General features: G+C 34.8%; 1 protein-coding gene across 1 annotated transcript; it reads right to left on the bottom strand.

The window, feature by feature from the left end:
- Positions 1-1,018: 1,018 nt before the first annotated feature.
- CCNB1IP1 (cyclin B1 interacting protein 1) lies at positions 1,019-18,450 on the bottom strand. Its single transcript, XM_001368551.5, has 4 exons — positions 17,705-18,450; positions 14,388-14,734; positions 8,287-8,620; positions 1,019-2,023 (listed from the first exon to the last, which is right to left on the bottom strand). The coding sequence occupies exons 2-4, from the start codon at positions 14,682-14,684 to the stop codon at positions 1,821-1,823; spliced, it is 834 nt and encodes a 277-aa protein (XP_001368588.1). The 5' UTR covers positions 14,685-14,734; positions 17,705-18,450; the 3' UTR covers positions 1,019-1,820.
- Positions 18,451-21,140: the final 2,690 nt, after the last annotated feature.

Here is a 21,140-nt window from a genome sequence, read left to right on the forward strand (position 1 = left end):
TGATTGAGAAATGCTATGAAGTACAAATGAAATAATTATACATAAATATTTTGCAAACCTTTAAACACTATATCAATGTCAGTTGTTGTTTTATTTGTAGTATTAAAACACCAAGAAAAACTTTCCTATGATTCCTCCCAATCTATTTTAAATGAATGATAGAATTAGAGAACAGAAAAACAACTAAAGGCCAGTTAATCTAAACCACTTATTTTACAGGAAACAGAAGCAAAGAGTCTTAGTCATAAAGCTAAATGAGAACTCAAATCTCCAAATTCCTTAAAAGGTGCTTTTTCAATATATATTATACACCTTCCTAAAGCTCCAAGATCAGATTCTAACAGATACATGTTTGATTTTTACTTGTTTGTGACAAGAGTTAAAAATATTCAGTCTCCAACAACAGCACACAAGAAACTGTTCTTCACAAGGCATTTAAAATATCATCTCTAAAATGAATTGTGTGGGGGGCAGCTGGGTAACTCAGTAGATTGAAAGCCAGGCCCAGAGATGGGAGTTCCTGGGTTCAAATTTGACCTCAGACACTACCTAGCTGTGTGACCCTGGGCAAGTCACTTAACTCCCATTACCTAGCCCTTATTGATCTTCCAAGGCAGAAGGTAAGAGTTTATTTAAATAAATAAATACAGATAGATAGATAGATAGATAGATAGATAGATAGATAGATAGATAGATAGATAGATAGATAGATAAAATTAATTATGTGTTGGTTACAGCTAGCATTTATTTGTATAGTGCCTTAAGGTTTGCAAAGCACTGTTTGTGTGTATTTATAGTTATACAAATAATGAAAACTTCCTTTAGTGTATGTGTATATTATACAGACAAATATATGTCTCTGAAAAAACAAAACTGAGACTATGTTGTAAGGTAAAAATAGAGTGTGTTTCATATTGAAATGAATATCTAATAGCCAACTTAAGGAAATAATAATCCTTATCACTCATTTTTTTAAAGTCTGATTAATTTTCAATTAGACTTGACAAACAAATGCCAATGCGCTAAGATGTTCATTTATTCATGAATGAATATACTCCAAATACATGCTGACACGGTGACACATAAACATAAAATTATCAACAGGCACACATAAATACAAAAATATGCCAAAAGCATCTGATCATAGATTCATATCATATTTCCCAAGTTAAATATACATATATAAAAATATAACAAAGATGCAACTATAAAATAAAATGCATACATATACACAAATACTACAACCTACATACACAGGTAAATATATATATACACACTTAAAGAAGTTACACTGTTCACATATCTACACACAGATATTCTAATATTAAAATACTTTATGGATACTGCAATATGTGGCCATACAAGTCAGATGGTTACAATAAGCTAAATATTTCTTTAAATGCCAACATATTCTCACATTCATCTGAATACTACTGATCACAAATAAGCAAAAGTTCACAATCAAACTGAGTTGAATAAAACAGTGTATTCATTATTCAAAATAATATAGACAGGCAAAAAAAAATAAAACCAGAGTCCAAAGCCAATTTCCTTCCTCACTAAGTTTTTCAAAGCAAGCAGCAAACTCTATAGAAGTAATAGCACAAGGGAACTAATAACCTCAGGAATGAATGAGCAACAACACTTGCCATAAGAATGGCTACACCATAACCAGGATCCATTTACTGTTGAAAACCACAAGAGACAAGCAAGAAAGCAAACTAAATTCTTAGTGAATTCAACTTTTAAAAATGAGGCATGGTAGGCAGGCATAATTATAACTTTCCCTCTTTCTCACTTTGCCCTGTTTCCAAAATGAGCTACATTCTTTTTACTTTAAAGGCTCTGCTACCACCTGGCTGTGGCTCTGCTTCATGACTGGGAGAAGCAAAACTAAAAAAGCTATTGCTAGGTTCAGCTGCTGTAGGAGAACCCACAAAAAATGGTCTGAACTGGAAGTCTCCATCCCCACCGCCCCAGTTTCGAACTGGTGTCATATCCACAGGAAACTTGGTAGTATTCCCTGGAGAGAAAGAAAGAACAGAACACAATTTTTTAGCTACCTATTTCTTCACAGATCTCTAACAATAACATAGCTAATGGGCATTTTGTAAACATTGTTTACTGAATCCTGAAACTCAGTCCTCTGAAAATTAAAATATAATCCTGAGAATGGTAAAAAGGTCTGTAATCACCACCAAAGGGCCTGATATACATTTCTGTTTAGTTGTTCTGTCATGGCTATCTTTCCTTATTCCTACCCATCCCCTATCAAAAGTGGGTCTGGAAAAGTACATGAGTTTGAGGTAGAACTAGAATGTACTTATGATTATCACAGAATTACAGAGCTAAAAGGGAATCCTTATAACTTTCACCATTTTCCTTCAGAATAGTGCCTTGATTATAGTGGATGTTTAATGTATTTGTAAATCACATTTTTTCTTAGATGATTCGGGTTCTTAAAGGTGCTTAATATTCTGGGCATCATCCCTCAACATACATTCTCTGTAGATGACAGAGAAGACAGAGCCAAAATATACAGATCACAAAACATCCCATGCAAGTTGTAACTTTGTTTTCAGCATCTGATATGTTATATTCTACTATAAGGTCCTTTCAAGAAGAAAATGAAATGAGTTGATTAAGTGTTCTGGTTAGATTCCAGTTAATTTTGTCTTTTTTGTCTTTATTGAAAATATTCCCCCTAACAGAAATTCTATTAAAATTTCTCATTTATAGCTAGTTCTGAAAACAAATCATTTTCTGAGAACTAACTTCACCAAAGGGATAGCCACTTAGTAATGAATTTTTTAGCTACAGCAACCAAAGAAACCAAGAAAAACACAAAATTAGCCTTATTCCAGTGCTGCTTAGGGCAAAGGGTACTCAGAATCATACCATATTATCAACAATCATTTTATAAGCATTTACTATTTGCCAGGCCTTCTGCTAAGCACAGGGGATAAAAAGAAAGACAAAAACACAGTCCATGACTAAAGGGAACAAAAATGTTATTCAGAGAGGCAATATGCTACATACAAGATGTGCATGTATGTGTGGTAAATGGGAGGTAATCTCAAAAAGAAGGCACAAGCAGTGGTAGGAGGGGTCTGGGAAAGGTCTTTTGCAGAATATGGAATTTGAACTGTCTTGAAAGAAACCAGGAAAAGCAGGAAGTGGAGACGAGGAGCAACAAAATATGGGAGTGTCCTGTTCAATCTCTCAGCAAGTAGGTCGGCACAGTGAGACAATAGCATATGTGGAAGGGACTAACAAGAAGACAAGCAAGACAGAAAGGTTGCAAGGGGGCAACTGGGTAGCTCGGTGGATTGAGAGTCAGGCCTAGAGATTGGAGGTCCTGGGTTCAAATTTGACCTCAGACACTTCCTAGCTGTGTGACCCTGGGCAAGTCACTTGACCCCCATTGCCTAGCCCTTACCACTCTTCTGCCTTGGAGCCAATACACAGTATTGACTCAAAGATAGAAGGTAAGGGTTTAAAAAAAAAAGATTGCAAGTTTGACAAGGTAAACAGAAAATTTTATATTTGATCCTGAAGGTAAGAGAGAGCCACTAGACTTTTACTGAGTATGAGTGTAACATGGTCAGATCTACATTTTAGGAAGACCACTCTAGCAGCTGAGTAAAGGACAACCTGGAGTAGGAAGAGACTTTGAGGTAGGGCTATTGCAACCAGAAAGCTATTGCAATATTCTAGGCATAAGGTGATAAGAGCCATACACCAAGATGGCTGCTGTGTGAAAGGAAAGAAGGGGATGTATATGAGAAATGCTGTGAAGGTAGAGATTTAAGACTTACAAAAGAATGGTTATATGAATAGTATCAGAAATGACAGTAAGGTTTTGAACCTGAGTGAGAGGCAGGAAGTGGGTAATAGGGAAGTTCAGAAGAAAAAAAGGAATTAAAGAGAAAAACAATTCATTCCGTTATGGACATGTTGAGTTTTATATATTTATGAAACATACAAATTGAGATGTCCATTAGGCAGGTGTTAATGCAAGACTGGAGGTCAAGAAAGAAGGGCTAGATAAATAGATCTGAGAATCATCTGAATAGAAAGGACATTTGAAATCATAGTAGATGAAATCACAAACAAGATAGTATAGACAAAGAAGAGGGCATAGGACAGACTCTTGAGGACTGGATGTGTCCTGGAGAAAGATCCAGGAAAGGAAACTGAAAAAGAGTGGTCAATCAGGTAAAAGAACCAATGGAGATCAATATCCTAAAAATGAGAGAAGAGAAAGTATCCAGAAGAAGACAGTGATAGTGTTGAAGGCTGCAGCAGTCAAGAAGAATAAGGATTAAGAAAAAGACTTTAGATATGACAATTAGGAAATCATTTGTAACTTTAGAGAGAACAATTTTAGTTGAATGATAAGGTTTAGAAGCAAGGTTATAGATAGCACAAAGGAGAGTAATAGGAGAGGAAGTGGAGCCAAGTATTGTAGACGGCTTTCTCAAGGAGTTTGGTCATTAAAGGGATGAAAGATATAAGACAATAGTTAGCATGGATGGTTGAGTTAAGAGGATTTTTTAAGGATGGGGAAATATAAGCATGTATATAGACAGCACTGAAGCAGTCAGTAGAGGCAAGAGACATAAGATTAGTAACAGAGTGGTAATGAGAGAAGAATCTGCTAAAGAATATGGGTCAGAATGAGTTCAAGTATACATATAGGACGCATTGGCAAGAAGGGTAACCTCTTTATGTGAGGCAGGGGTGAAGTAGTTACTATAAGGCAGCAAGGTGATGTGAGAAAAGGAAGAAGGGAGAAGGAGCTCTCAGCAAATGGCCTCAAATTTTTGGTGAAGTTTGAGACAAGGTACTCAGCTGAGAAGAAGAGTTGTCATAGGAGGTTTGTCAAAGGATGAAAAGTTTTGCAGTAGTTTTAGCTTACAAGTTAAATATTTACTTTTGCACTCTAAATGTGAAATATTTGTCCAGTGGCCAATAAGAATATATTCTATTATCATAGCAATTTTGACATTCTCATTATAAGTGAAACAAAACAAATAAAAAGAACATTGAAGTTAAATGGAAGGATAGCACACAGGAGAATAAAAAAGAAATAAATAAAACTGATTTTATCACATGAGAAAAGATAACAAGGCATTTCATATAGCATGTATTTATTTTCTCTTGCAGTGCTAATGACAAGCTTATAAGCAAAAGAGACTACCATAAAGATAATTATAGCTTACATACTAACAACTATTGTAGAGGGCAAAGAGGTGGAAAAATTCTACAAAGAACCTGGTAAGACTTCCAAATTAAATCATGTTAATATTAAATGACTTCAGGGGGCTAGATGACTCAGTGGATTGAAAGTGAGGCTAGAAATGGGAGGTCCTGCATTCAAATATGGTCTCAAACACTGCCTGTATAACCCTAGGCAAGTCACTTAACCCCATTGCCTTACCCTTACTACTCTTCTGCCTTGGAACTAATACATAATACTAATTCTAAGTCAGAAGCTACAAATTTTTCAAAATATATTTAGTGGCTTTATTGCATAGATTAGCATGGGTAAGATGAATAAAAATACAATGACAAATATAGTACAATTTTCAGAAATAAAAGAAACTAATACTTGGCAGACTACACAGAAATGCCATCCCTAGACATATTTGATTCAAGAAAGTTAGGAGGTGATACACATGGTAAATACCTACTAATATTACCAAAAAACAATGACATTTACTATATCAAAAAAAGAAGGAAAAACTTATTGCTAATTGATAATCATTTCTGGATTAGTTGCATAGCTATAGTTAGACCATCAGCTTATTAGAACAAAAATCAAAATGAATATAAGAATAAAATAGGAAGAAATATGGAATGCAACTAAAATCATCTCACTCTACACAGCTTTTAAGAGCTGCTGACACTGAAAAATGTGAAATATTACACCAAACTGACTACCATCATATCTTATGGAAATTTAACCAATGTAAAGAAATTGCCTCTAAGGAGGCTAAATGAAACTAGAAACAAATTCAACTAACAAAAACTTGATCTCCTTGCTAAAGAGAAAGAGCATGAAAAAGGCAACACTAGTTTAAACTATAAAATCATTTACAAATCCTTAGAAAGGAAGAGGGTAGAAGATCACAGGCACTATTGTGTCATAAATCAATAGAAGGGATGGTAGAAAAAATAAGTTTATAAAAGTATATTATGAGAACTAATTAAACCATATTATCCTAAGAGAATTTAATAAGAAAGCAGGAAAAACAACATAAAGATGAAAAATGTAAAAGATCTATCAAGATTTCTACAACAAACTCTTCTCTCTGAGTTAGTCTAGCCACCATATTTATAGTTCTCACTTTACATAAATCTGAATCATGCAAATTTGACTTTATATAAAGAACTATGAAAGAAATTTTAGCCAACCACCAGTGATAAAGGCTAGATGCAATAGATAGGGAAGGGACAACATACTGGACAACTATGTTAATTTTACTTTACAGTACTGTGTATATTTTATCATCAACTTTACATTTCATTTCATAATTTTATTATTGTATGGAATTTAATGGTTGTGTGACCCTGGGCAAGTCACTTAACCCTGTTTGTCTAAGTTTCCTCATCTATGAACTGGAGAGGGAAATAGCAAACCACTCCAGTATCTTTGCCAAAAAAAATATTAAATGGGATCATAAAGAGTAGGATATGACTATGGTAGAGACTTGAAGAAAGAGAGTAAGATGAAAGAACCAAGACTGTGGAGAGAGTCTCTACCACAGACTGAAACCACTGAACAACAATTTTAGTACAACATGGCTTTCATAAAGGTATTATTTTGTGTGTGACTTTATTATATAGGCTAAATAAAGTAGATGAGTAGGGGCAAACTATAACCCTAAACCCTAACCCTAACCCTCTGACTCCAACTCTAACCCTAAATTTGCCTCATTCATATTTCATAAAAATTACTTTATATACAATGACCCTGAACAACTTGGAGGAACCTATGAGAAAAACAACTATCCACATCCAGAGGAAACACAGTGGGAGTAAAAACACCAAAGAAAAACAAGTTCTTGAATACATGGGTCGAAGGGATATGGTTGGGGATGAAGACTCTAAATGAACATCCTACTGCAAACAACAACATGGAAATGGGTTATGATCAAGGACACATGTAATACCCAATGAAATTGCAAGTTGGCTGCGGGAAGAGTGGGTAGAGGGGAAGGAGGAAAATAATGTGATTATTGTAACCAAGGAATAATGTTCTAAATTGACTAAGTAAACTTATTCAAATGGGGAAAAAAAATTACTTCATGTAGAAGCCTGCAGAATGGTCCACTTAAAAGCAAAAATTGTCTTTATTCTTAACACAACTGCCAATGTGTTTTATAAGAGAGTAAAAATGCATTAAAGAAAACAAAAATGATAAAGTGGAGATCAGATAAACCAAACTCCATATATGCTAAGAAGAGACCTGTGCTGGAGGTGATTTAATTATGGGAAGAATTCTCAAAATATCTGAAAGAGGGAAAGATAATGAAAAATTAGAAAAAAAATATCAAAGATGTAATTGCTACCCCCAAAAGGTGAAAAGGCAACCCATATGCCACCTACTAGAGGAGTTCCCAAGTAACATCAGAACACCTTGAGGGGAAGCCTTAATAATATTAGGTAAACCCCATGAGTAGGACTTAAAAACAAGTATGAGAAGATATGGGTGTATTGAGATCTGCACCATTGAAGGATATAACTGCACTCATAAGATTCAGATTCCACTGAAGTACTATTAGGCTCATTGTACATGTACAAGGGCCTAATCATTGAGCTCTGTCCTTAAAAGCATACACAGAGTGCCAGCCACTGTTGCAATTTCACATGAGGAAGAGGCTAGAGAATTTTCTTCAGGAGGCTTGTGATGATTTATAATGGAAATGTCTTGGAAGAAACTTTGAAATACACAGTCAATGGTTTCTTAACACTTGGAAACCAGATACTACCCTTTTGCTTAAAAGAAGTCTGATCAGCTACAGATATTAACTCTTCAATTAAGCTAGCCTATATGTAATAAAGGTCTACTAAACACTTAAGACCAGTACATCAGTTTGGGTAAAACACAGGAAAAGACTTGAGTACTTCTAGTTCTATCACTAAAATTCCTAAAAAGAGGGAAAGCAATTACTTGGCTATTTTGTTATTAAGAAACTAAAATTACTTTCTTGACCTTCATTATATAACTGCTGGTTTAAAGGGTAGGCATAGATCATCATCACACACAAACATCCTTACCTGTTGGGAAGCCAAAAGCAGCTGGCTGAGAAATCATGGATGGTTCCAGGACTCCTTCATGGTTGGCAAAAGCAATGTTTCGTAACCTGAGGCTATCATACAGACCCTGAAGTTTCTGGTATTGGCGATTGCGCTCCATGAGTTTTTCAGAAATGTCGCTGAATTTTTTCTTGTATTCCTCCAATACTTTCTTCATGGAGGTAACTTCCCCTTTCATAGAAGTCAGTTCCACATCCTTACTCTGGATTTGTTGTGTATATACCTTCTCCATCTGTTTCAGATGGCCCTCAGCCTTGCTAAAATTATATTCTTGATAAAGGCGCTCTTGATGCACCTATTCAAAAAGAGAAAGGGAAAAGTTATTAAAGTAAAAAGTGAAAATGTTACCATCATTAATATGTTGTAAAAGTTTGCTCAAGTGACAAAGAGAAATAAAGACATGCTCAAAGAAAGATATTGTTAATAACTTTAACCACTAGAATTAAGTTAAGGCATGGTTAGTTTTTCATAAGTCTAACCTTGGCCAATGTCATATTTTCCTAGTTGTTACTTTTTGAAAAAACAAATAGTTCTGTTTTTCTCTGAAAATTTTTTTCATTCATAACTTATGTTTCAATATACCATACAAACCCCTAGCAGACTTTAATTTGTTTCCAATTAAATTTCCCTCAGTTGTGCAATTCCTAAAGAAAGTTAAGTAAAACAACCTAAAAAGAGTATATGTATTATTCTTTTGGTTCTGCTTTTTTTGCTCTGCATCACTTTTTTTTTAAAACCCTTACCTTCTAAAAATAGTCCATTTAGGAAATGGGTTTTGAACAACGATACATGTTGGAATTGCTTGTCAGCTCAGGGAGGGAGGAGGGAAGAGAGGAGGGAAAGAACATGAATCATGTAACCATGGAAAAATATTCTTAATTAATTTTTTTAAGTCCTTTTAGTTTTTTATAGCATTGTCTACATTTTGGTAGACTTCAGCACCATGCCACGGTTGTGTGGAATGTATATACTTTTATCTTAGAAGCAAGAGCAACAAGTATTGGCTCCAAGGTAGAAGAACAGCAAGGACTAAGCAACGAGGGTTAAGTGATTTGCCCAGGATCACACAGCTAAGAAGTGTCTGGGGCCATATTTGAAACCAGTACCTCCTGTTTCTAAGCCTAGCTCTCTATCCACCTACCTGCCTATCAGCATCACTTTATACAAATCTTTATCTATTTCTATGAACTCATCTTTTATGGTATAGTGCTAGTCCATTAAATTCATATACCTCAATTTGTTTGGGTATTTTTCAATTATTGGACGATCAGATTGTTTCTAATTTTTAGTAGTAAAAATGGATAAGAATACTTTCATGTAGATAGGTCTTTTCTGGTCAATAACCTTATTGATTTGGGGTATAAACTCAATTAAAGGTAAAAGGGTCAAAGAGCCTAGACAATTTTCTAACTTTTCTCACATAATTTCATAATCTTTTTGGAAATGATTGAGCCTATTCACATTTTTACCAGCAATGAATTAGTGCAATTACTTCTGTAGCAGAAGTAACATTGAATTTTGCTATTTTTGCCAGTCTAAATATGTGAAGTAATATCTCATGTTTCAATGTTTCAATTTTCATTTCTCTCAGCAACAATTTTGAGCATTTTGAATAGGATTATTTAAAGTTTGTTTTCTTCCTTTGTTCATAATCATTAATCACTTATTAATTGGGGAATGATATTTAATCTTATATGTCTATTCTCCATAGATTGTACAAGTCAGATTTATCAAAATTATATGTATAAAGGTCTTTTCCTAGTTCTTATCTTTTGTTCTGGTCACTAGTAAAAATTCATTTATTTCTCTAAAAGCTTTTTATTTTACATAGAAAAATAATCCATTTAGTTTTTTGTATCATTTTCTATGTTTTGGTAGGCTAGAAATTCATCCCCAAGCCACAGTTGTGGGAGGTATAACTTTTCATTGTTCTTTCACTTTTAATAGTGATATTTTACATTTAGTTCATTTATTCATTTTGAATTTATTATTTTAAAGGGCATAAGACAAAAGACTTTGATTTTGATCATATAACTCCGTTTTGTGAACCAAACTAGTTAAGTATGGAGATACTCATTACTAACCAGAAGGCTATCCATTTGATGAGAAATACTTTTGTCAAGGAAACACATGAAATAGAATAAAAAAAAAATAGTCCATGGTCCTATGTGGACCCTCACTTTTCTTCTACAATGATAGTGGCAGAAAAGAGAGCCAATGCTGCTATGAATCACAGAGTTTTTAGAATGTCTAAAATACTAATAACTTCACTGTTAACATCTAAATATAAGATCTTTGTCCAGAAATCAGAGTGGGCTTAGAAATAAAAGAAGTAAATCATATCAACAATGACATTCTCACTATAAATTAAAACAGAAGAAAAAATTTAAGTAAATGGAAAGATAGCACAAGTTTTCCTTGAAGAAGCTAATGAAGGAGCTGACAGATTTTTGTCTTATGTATCCAAATGCAAGAAAAAAATACCATTGCATAGGACACTTTGGTCATTTTATCTTGCACTATTCATGATAAGCATAAATAGAAAGATCATTGTGGAGTATTATATAATAACATCTTATGCACCAAAATCTGTCCCAAACAACAAGGGATATTGATTCTAAGAAAGATTTAATAACATTTTCCAAAATAAATAAATATATTCCTTAATACATAGTAACCTTAACACAAAGGTAGGGTATGGAGAAGATGGAGGAAATTATATGAGAAAACATGTTTCAAAGTAAGAAATACAAAAGCCCACAGGTTTAGAGATGATACCTTGTGCCTTGTGCCTATACACTGATGAATATTTTCTCCAAGAAAAAAATTATCAAATTCTGTACATGAAAAAAAAACTAATAAAATCACCATAAACAATGAGAGTAACTATATTCTAATAGGAAATTATGAGCTAACAGATGTAGGAATTATTTCCAAATGAGCTACCTATGTATCAATAGACCCCTGACTGGTTTGAAAAAACTTCAAAATCAATGCCAAAATAGAATGAAAACAAGACAAAAGATCATGCAATTGAGGCAATTCTAACATGTTATTCTTTTTTTAAAGCTGTTGAAGCTGAAAGTGGGAAATATATAAAGAAAATGATATCCAAAGAGACTAATATTATTCCTTAAAAGTAGCTCATGAATTCACTGATCTAGCACTGAAAGGGGCCTCAGAAGACAATTAGAACAACTCATCCATTTTAGAGATGAGGAACTTGGGTTGGTTTCCTTGCCAAGCAGAGAGCTATATCAATAAAGGCTAAAACCTAGTTTAGAGCATAAATTGATTGTAAAATCTGGCAGAAAAAAAAAGAACTCAAGTAGGAGAACAGGGAAAAATTATGAGCAAAGGCATTTTAAAAAACATAATAAGAAGCAATGATGGGAAAAATTCATTTATAGTAAGTTTAGAATAAAAATCAATTAAGTCAGATCTTCTTTTAAAACACTGAAGGACTAGATTAGGAGGAGGACCACAAATAAATGGAAAGGATAAGTTATGATCCACAACAAATTATTTTCTCCATTAATGACAGTTGGACTCTAACTTTTCAATCTCCAAAATACTTTATGAAGAAATAGAAATGGTCCTAAAGAAAATCAAGATGGCAAAAAAAAAAACTGAACCAAAGTATACAAAGGGAAACCTGAACTAGAAACAACAGAATTTTCAAAATGATTCTCAAGATATCTGACAAAGAGGAAGATGCCAAACTATTAGTAAAAACATGAGTTTCATCATTTAAAAAAAGCAATTAATATCCAAAACTACCATAGCAAAGCACATTCTTGGCTCTGTATTTCTCATCATGAAATATTTAAAAGTTTTTTTTTTGAGGGGGGGGGGCTAGCTGGGTAGCTCAGTGGACTGAGAACCAGGCCTAGAGACGGGAGGTCCTAGGTTCAAATCTAACCTCAGCAACTTCCTAGCTGTGTGACCCTGGGCAAGTCACTTGACCCCCATTGCCTAGCCCTTACCACCACTCTTCTCTTGGAGTATTGACTCCAAGACGGAAGGTAAGGGTTTAAAAATAAAAAAGTTTTGTGAGGGTATTTTTTTGGGGGGGGGAAGGGGCTAATCTCATTGAAGAATCATATGTTCCCTTGTTCCCCTCATTCAGTATGCTCAGTTTTGCAGAATAAGTAACCTTGGATTGAAAATCAAATTCTCTTGCTTTTCAGCATATTTTATGTTAATCTTCTCCTTAATTTTTGGTCCTTGTTGAATGGATTTATGTAATTCACACTAATGCATATATATGTGTGTCTGTATAAATGTTTTCTCCTAGGTATATAAAAGACTCTCTCCTTAAACATAAAGCTCTGCAACTTTACAACTAAATACCTGGGTGAGATGAACTCCAATTTCAAAAGGAAGCCAACAAAGAACCCTATGGATTTGCACTTGGTCTTGTTTCCACTATTTTCAGTAAGTAGCAATAATTTATTGGAAGATGGTATTTAGGTGAGAAGCAGTGTATTATGGTCTATGGAAAGCATGACTCTGAACAAGGAGGATCTGGTTAAGTCCCAATACAGACACATACAGTGACTTTGGAAACATAACCTTTCATTATCCTAGGCAACTCCATTAAAAAAGTGCCAACTTTCATTAGTAAAAAGAGTTTCCAGGGGCAGCTAGATGGTTCAGTAGAGAGCCAAGCCTGGACACAAATAGTCCTGGATTCAAATATAGCCTCAGACTCTTCCTAGCTGTGTCACATAACTTCAATTACTTGGCTCTTAAGGCTTGTCTGCCTTAAAACCAATACTAAGTATGTATGCTAAAACAGAAGGTAAGGGTTTTTAAAAAGAGGGTGGGGGTCCTCACCTGGAACTTACCTTTAACTAATGAAATTACAAATATATTCCTTAAGGTATTCAACCAAATTTTTTTCTTTTCTTTAAGACAAATGATTCGAGATTGTTTCATCAAGCTTTTCCCTCCATCTGTCTGTTTGTTGTTTTTAAAGAAATCTTAAACCTTCTTCCATCTTTATATTCCTTGATTTTGTTCTGATATTTGTTCTCTCTCAGCATTTTTTTTTTGTTCTTCTATAATCATTCTACTCTCACTGATGGGTTTGCTTGCCTTAGGAGACCACTCACTCTATCATCATGACAAAAATTAAGAATTCCTTTTCTGTGACATTCATAGAAACCAGGTTTGTACTTGGATATTTTTTAAACATTTCAGCACAAGACTGAAAGGTTCTCTGATTTTTAGTCCTGTTCTTTTCACTGTCTATTTATTTAATGTTGTCTACTACATATTATATCATTTGCTATTTTCTGCCAATACCCAATGCTACATATTCAAAATCTGGAAAAATTTTGCATATGAAGTATTTTGCATATAAAGTCTGTTTGACACAAGACGTGTTATCTCATGGTCATGTTGTTGTCTTTTTTTGTGCCTTAGCACCCCTTTTGTAAAAATGGAGCTAGAGTGTTTACCTAACTCACAAGATCTATCAGGATTTCTGATTACAGTTCTTAAAATAAGGCTAATTTAATTTGTTTACATTTCAAAAATAAAAAATGTGGATTCACAGATCTGCTGCTTTATTATAATTGCAAAATAATCAAGCCATTTCTCCTTACTGATTCTCTTTGGCCATTAAAAAAAATCTTTATTGCTCCATCACACTTTGTTTTTGTAAATCAGAGAATAATCCCATATTCTTTTACATCTCATATTTATCATTACAGATTTACCAGATTTCATTCACCCCTACTAAGATAATACATTATTCTTTTTTTATTACATTATACCTGTATATGGTGGTGATATTATTTCATATTGTTATGAAATGTGCAGACATCATCATAAAAAATATCTGGATAGTTGTACTCTAAATACATACATACATAGTACATAATAACATGCTCAAAAGTATATAGTAGCATTTCAAAATAAAAAAGTAGTCCTTAAAAAGTTCATAATTTAAACAAAGAAGAAGAAATGTATACATTAATTAGCAAACAGGAAAGCACTCACAGATAGCTCAAGTCATAATCTCTATAAAGGGAGGGTAACTTAGCCACATTTACCTGATATGTCCAAAAGGCCAGTGCTCGAGAACTAATGTCCAAAACAATTTCTGGTCTCAATCCTGCCAATACCATGGCTTTGTATTCCTCTGTGGGACTGAGCTCTGTTCGAACAATGTCTAGCTTACCAGAAAGGGTACTATTGCAGGCTGGGCAGACAGCTGGAGACCGACTGAACTCACCACTGCCATGCTGGTCACAGAAGATGTGTGAGCAGGCAGTTACCCATGCATAGCCAGAGAGCCTGATACGACACTTGCGATAATTACAGAGCAGCATATCTTCACATATAGACATTTCAGTAGTGACAATGATTCTCTCAAGGCTCCAAAATGCCAAAAGGAATTCTAAGGAGGAATCAAATGAGATAAGCAATTAAACTTTAAAGTCAAGAAAATAGAAGAAGGGATAAGACTAACAAGGCCACTTGGTACTTTTCATGGCAATCAACATTGAGTTTCCTCTATCTACAAAGGGAGGATGGGGGAAAAAAATTGTAAAACAGTACTACTCTCGGAAAACTCTTATAACAGAAAGCATATTGAATTGAAAGATAAGAGACTGGGTTCTGCAACTAATTATCTATATTTTTAATATCAATTTATCATTCCTGGCCTCAATTTCTTCATCTGTGAAATATAGATTAGAAGATCTCAGCTCCCTTCTATTTCTACTAGAATGTGTTTTATCACAGAGTACTAGCTTTAGATCTGGAAGAAAATTAGAAACTATCTCATTTTAATTAATCCCCAATTTTTTAAATGAGGAAACTGAGACCCAGACAGGTTAAGTGATTTACCCAAGGTTACACAAGTACTAAGTAGCAGAAATGGGATTCCAACCCAGTTACGATAACTTCAAATTCTACCTTTTTTTCTGTGACTGGATGACACACTTAGAAAGATAGGCCTACTGTCAAGATGAACCTGAATTCACATCCAGCCTCAGAAACTTACCAATTGCATGACCCTGGGCAAGTCACTTATCTTCTGCCTGTTTTCCCAGCTGTAATATGAGGATAAGAATAGCACCTCACAGGTTTCCTCAGCAGATCACATGAAATATTTTGCACAATTCCTGGAACATAGCTAGCATTTAGTGAATGCTTGTTCACTTCTCTTTCTTCTATATCATATGCCATGAAGCAACCAATAATTCCATCCAGGAGACACACATACAAATATGCACATGTACATACTCAACTAAAAAGATTTATAAAGTATTCTTCCTGGGTACCCACAACAAATGTTTCATTTCTTATTATTTGGTAAGATATTTAGAATTCAGTTTCTCAAAAGGGGCACATATCAAAAAATTATAAAGGGAACAGCCAGATGGGTCAGTGGATTGATAGTCAGACCTAGAGACAGGAGATCCAGGTTTCAAATGTGACCTCAGACATTTACTATCTACATGACCCTGGGCAAGTCACTTAACCCCCATTGACTAGCTAGCCCTTACCACTCTTCTGCCTTGGAACCAATATATAGTATTGATTCTAAGATAGAAGATAAGGATTTAAAGAAAGAAAAAGAGATCATCAAGTATAGATTTCAGTCCAAGCAAGACTTTAACACAAGTACACATTCAGAATTTATTTTGAAATATTTGCTGTTACTTTAAAAGTATTTAACATCAATCTCCTTGAACATCCACATATGGCTCTAGAATGTTAATTCTAGAGCAAGATGACACTGTAGAGATGATGATATCCTGAATGTAAAGTAGAAAGAGATCTTAAAAGATCATCTAGTTCAGACCTGTTATTTTACAGATGACAAAACTGTGTTTCAGAAATATTGTCATGCCCAAGATCATGTAGCTATGTAGCAGTTAAGCTAGAACTATAATCCCAACCAGTCCAAATTCTGTCAGTGTTAGCCATCTGATACCATTTTACCCTGAAAATTAATCTGATTGATTGCTGCACATCATAAAAAAAAATGCAACACTACTGGATTAGCTGATTTTTATCATCACCAGATATGATTTCTTTATTCAAATAAAACACATTAAATTTTGAAAAACAGATATTGACAGTGAAACTTAAAAAAATTTAGCTTTTAAATTGGACAACAATGCTGTGGGCACAGACAATCATTTACAAATAGGAAAAGACAAAATATCTAGAAGCATAGACCATAAGCATTGAAATAGGAGTTTGAAGTCAGGGCCTCTGCTTTCTTTTACATAAAATGAGAAGATGAACTAGATGATCTCTAGGTATCTTCCAATTTGAATCCTGTTCCCCCTTTTTCCTAATGGGTAAAGTGGGGCCCAGAGACTATACAGATGTTCAGTAGCAGAGTTGAGAGGATAGTTGCCTGCTTTTTAACTTACATGACTGGTATTTTATCCCAAAGTTAATTACTACTTATCCACCAATCTTATAGCTTAGTTTTCTTTGTTCTTAAATGGCAATCCCAGTTAAGGTTAGACACTCTGCCCCTACTCCATTCCGAAACTACAACACTACACTGACTGAAGTGTTTTTTGGTTTTATTTATTTTAATGAGAAACTTAATAAATTTTGCTATAACTAATGCTTGGTTCAACCAAGTAGCAGACATCAAGCATCCTCTCCCAAGCAATTTATAGCCCAAATGTCCTCATTATCTGGCATGGTTTCATGGGAGCTACTAGTATTTGCTGTAATGACTGAGTCATTGTAAATATGCAGCCTAATTTTCAGTTCAATTCATAAAACATGGTAGAGTGAAAGGACCAGGGGACCTGAGTTTAATCAAATTCATGTCCGATATTAACTACCTGGGAGACCTGGAGCAAGTCACAACCTTCCTTAAGTTTCCCCACCATTAGAGAATTGGGAGGGGATGCCATAAAAGGCTGGGGGTGGAGTGAGAGAAGGCTGCTGGACTCTATAAACTCCTTCCAATTCTAAATCTATGATCCTGTGTCTGACCTGTTTTTCTAATCTGTAAAATTAGAGGTTGGGCTAGAAGGCCTCAGAGGCTCCTTCCAACTCTAGAACTAGAATCCTATTAAGCTTTTACGAAGTGCCTAGAGGGAGCGAGGCCCAAAAATCGAGTGGGGAGCAGCAGGTGAGGGTGGGAGACTGAGCTAAAGTTCGATAGGCCGCAGCCAGAGAGGTCTCCCGTTGGGGTGGCAGGGGAGAGAGGGGGCCCACTCTGAGATTTTCCACCAGAAGGAGCTACTTCCATGACCGCGCAGAACGCTGAGGTGGTGGGGTGGGGGGTTGGGGAGCTTGACTTAGTGGGAGGGTCTTGAACGCGGCCTCCAGCACTTCATGACGACTTAAAACCAACTAAAAAAAAAAGTTAAAATTAAGACTTTACTTGAGCCTGCCGTTAGAGAAAAAGCGGGAAAAGGCCCTCCCTCAGCCGCGAAGAGTATGTCTTCTCCCTCGCCCCTCCTACTCTCGCCCACCTGCCTCGCTGCGCATGCGCCAAGTACCCTGGAGCCGCAACCCAGGTTTTTGTACTGCGCGTGCGCCACGTTACTTGAGCGCTGCACGCCTACTTACGTAAAGAAAGTATGTGGATAATATCACATGCCCATTGAACCTGATGTACTTCCTGCAGTCGGATATCCTGCTATAGCCGAAATGGTCTTCTTCAAAATTAACTGCCCTGATTTCTACTTTTATTTCTTTAATCCTCTTAAAACGTTTGTCCGTGGAATTGCGCGTCGGCTACGGGAGGGGATGGGGGAAAGGGAGGGAAAGAACATGATTCTTGTAACCAAAGAAAAATATTCCAAATTGACTAATTAAATAAAAATTTCAAAAAGAAAAAAGAATAATTGCAAAGAAATGGGGGAAAAAAGGTTTCTCTAAATACTAACTTGCCTTTACCTACCTAAGTGGCATTACCCTAAACTGGAAAGGAGCTGTTTCGTTATTGGCCTCCTGAAGCTCTCATTTAGAAGTTAAATATTGCCTTGTATTTTTGTTTTATACAGTCTATTTCCACTACTAAATTCTTTAACAAATTGTCCTGTGCTTATTTGTGTCCTCAACCAATGTTCCTGACTTAAAGGCACTATACATTATTTATATGGTTGATTGCCAAGTAACAACTTGTTTATAGAGCAGGTCATCCCTACTATTTTTTAAGACCATATAAATATTTCTGTATGTATATATATATATATCAATATAATATATAAAACAGAACTTTGGCATCGATTGACATGAGAAGAAAACATATTAATGAATTTATGCAATAACAGTTTGTGAAATAACAAAATGAAATTAGACACTTAAGAAAAATTGCAATCTGGGGCCAGCCAGATGATCTAGTGGTTAGAGAACCAGACCGGGAGATATGAGAGTTCAAATGTGACTTCAGATACTTTCTACTTGCATGACTGGATGTCACTTAATACCAATTACTTATCCCTTTCTACTTTAATGCTTTGAAACTGATGCTTATTATGGATTCTAAGACAGAAAGTAAAGGTTTAAGAAAAGAAAAATGGAAATATAATTCCAACAAATATAATAATCTTCCCATACTACCATTCCCATATACCTCATTCACAAGGTTTTAACACTTGGGTAAATAAGAATGATAATTTTTCTTTCTGCTCTCCTTGTGCTACAAGTCTGATCATAAGTGTTCTGTATAAGTTCCCAAGAACTATACCTCCCTTAATAAGCATGGCCCCCCATTAGCACAAGGCTTAACTACTACTTTTTAAAAACCACATACACAATTCAAAACATATCCACATATACACACACGCTCCAGTTAGATTCTATGTCCATATGTAAGAAAATTCCTAGAATTTAATATCTGAAAAGGGACCTTGGAGATTATCTAGCATAACCCTTTAATTTTATAGTTGAAGAACATTTAGGTAACTTTGCATCTCATAGCCAACCAATGGCTCAGCCCAAACTAAAATCCAGACCTGGTAAAATTCCAGAAACTAAACTAGTAAAATTCTAATTTTATGCCACATTTGTCTTTTTTCCCTAAGTTAACAAATATTTATTAAGCAATACTGCATACCAAACACTGAGCTAAACACTACCAAAAAAAAGGCAAAAAATGGCTTCTGCTCTCAAAAACCTTAGGCTAATTGAAAACACACAAACTGTACAAACAAGATTTATTTGGAGTTTCCTTGGCAGAAATACTGGAGTAATAGGCCATTTCCTTTTCCAGCTCATTTTACAGATGAGGAAATTGAAGCAAGCTAGGTTAACTGATTAGCCTAGGGTTACACAGCTAATTTAAGGTCAGATTTGAACCCAAGAAGATGAGTCTTCCTGACTCCAGGCCCAACACTCTATCCCTTTCATCTAACAGCCTAAAACAAGCTACATAAAGAATAAACTGGAAATGATGAAGGCACTAACATTTAAGAAGTGAAAAAGCCTTCTTGTAATAGTATTTTTAGCTGGGACTTAAAAACACAAGATGGAAATGGAATATCGCATTACTGATCAGTTGTATTTGTACTTTCATGGTACTTTTGTCACTTTATAAATTAATGGATAATTTCCTTTAATTGGTATTTGTGGGAAATTTAAAAACAGAAGTTTCCCATGGCCGAATATGTTGGTTAAATAAATTACATAAGTTTGAAGATTAAAATGAAGTAGATTTCCAAAAAAATTGAGTTGATTTCACTTAAACCATGTAGGCAGTTATAAGTTGACTTTAAAAATACATTTTTGCAAGTGAATTAAGGTTATTTAGATGACTAAACAGATTTAGGAAATGTTTCACATATCCAATGTTTTATATACCCAGAACTAAACCGGGGCTGATCTCTAAGAAGTTTAAAATGCCTTGAATATTGTGGAGAAAAGCTTATTGTGGTATATATAGAGATTTTGAGCCTTTGGACTTCATCCCCCAGAATTCCCTTAATACTTCCCAAAATTCCATTTTCCTACATCCCCACATTTTGCGTGATGGTATTTTAAGTGGCTGTAACTCCTCCCTTTCTCTTTTTGGACCTACCACATGGCTGAAATCAGGCAGTTCTTTTGCTTTAGTTATTAATAAAACTTTATAAAATAGTTATCAATTTAAAAACCCACAGGTATTTATACCAAAGATCTCGATATGCAAAAAATGTTAATCTTAGGACTATCAACTTTTGTTCCCAAATTCCAATTCAACTATGATTTCATTTTATTATCCACTATGTGCAAGGTATTGCTCTAGGCCCTCGAGGAAAACAGTAACTGCCCTCAAGAAGTTAACATGCTGTATGGGACATAGCATTTACTAAGACAAGTAAATATAATTTAATGAGGGAGACAGCAAGCACTTAGATCCAAAATAAAGACATGTATTCTTTTAGAAAAGGTACTTCATCATTCATTGAAACTAAGGATTTTAAAGAACTACTGGAATAGAAATGCAGATGAAAGCATTCAAATTTTCACTTGTCTATTTGAGTATGCATGGGGGTTTGGGCTTTATAAAATTTTTCACTTAAAGTGAATATGTATATTTTGCATAACACATATATAACCCAAATTAAATTGCTTGCAAGCTCCTGGAACAGGGAGGGGAAAAGGAACATAATTTGGATCATATAACTTCAGAAATCTTAAGTGGAAATTTACTACATGTAATGGTAAAAGAAAAATAAAACAAAAAAAACCCCTAAGAATTATATGAAATAAGTGAAAAGAAGCATGCATTTCAGCCATAGGTGCTAGTGTGTGGGTACAAAGATTTTGTCCAATCAAGAGGAACAAGTTTAGCTGGAAGAATAGAATGTAGCTGGAAGAATAGAATGCTGCCT

This window comes from Monodelphis domestica, chromosome 1 (genome assembly GCF_027887165.1).
Source record: "Monodelphis domestica isolate mMonDom1 chromosome 1, mMonDom1.pri, whole genome shotgun sequence".
NCBI lineage: Eukaryota > Metazoa > Chordata > Mammalia > Didelphimorphia > Didelphidae > Monodelphis > Monodelphis domestica.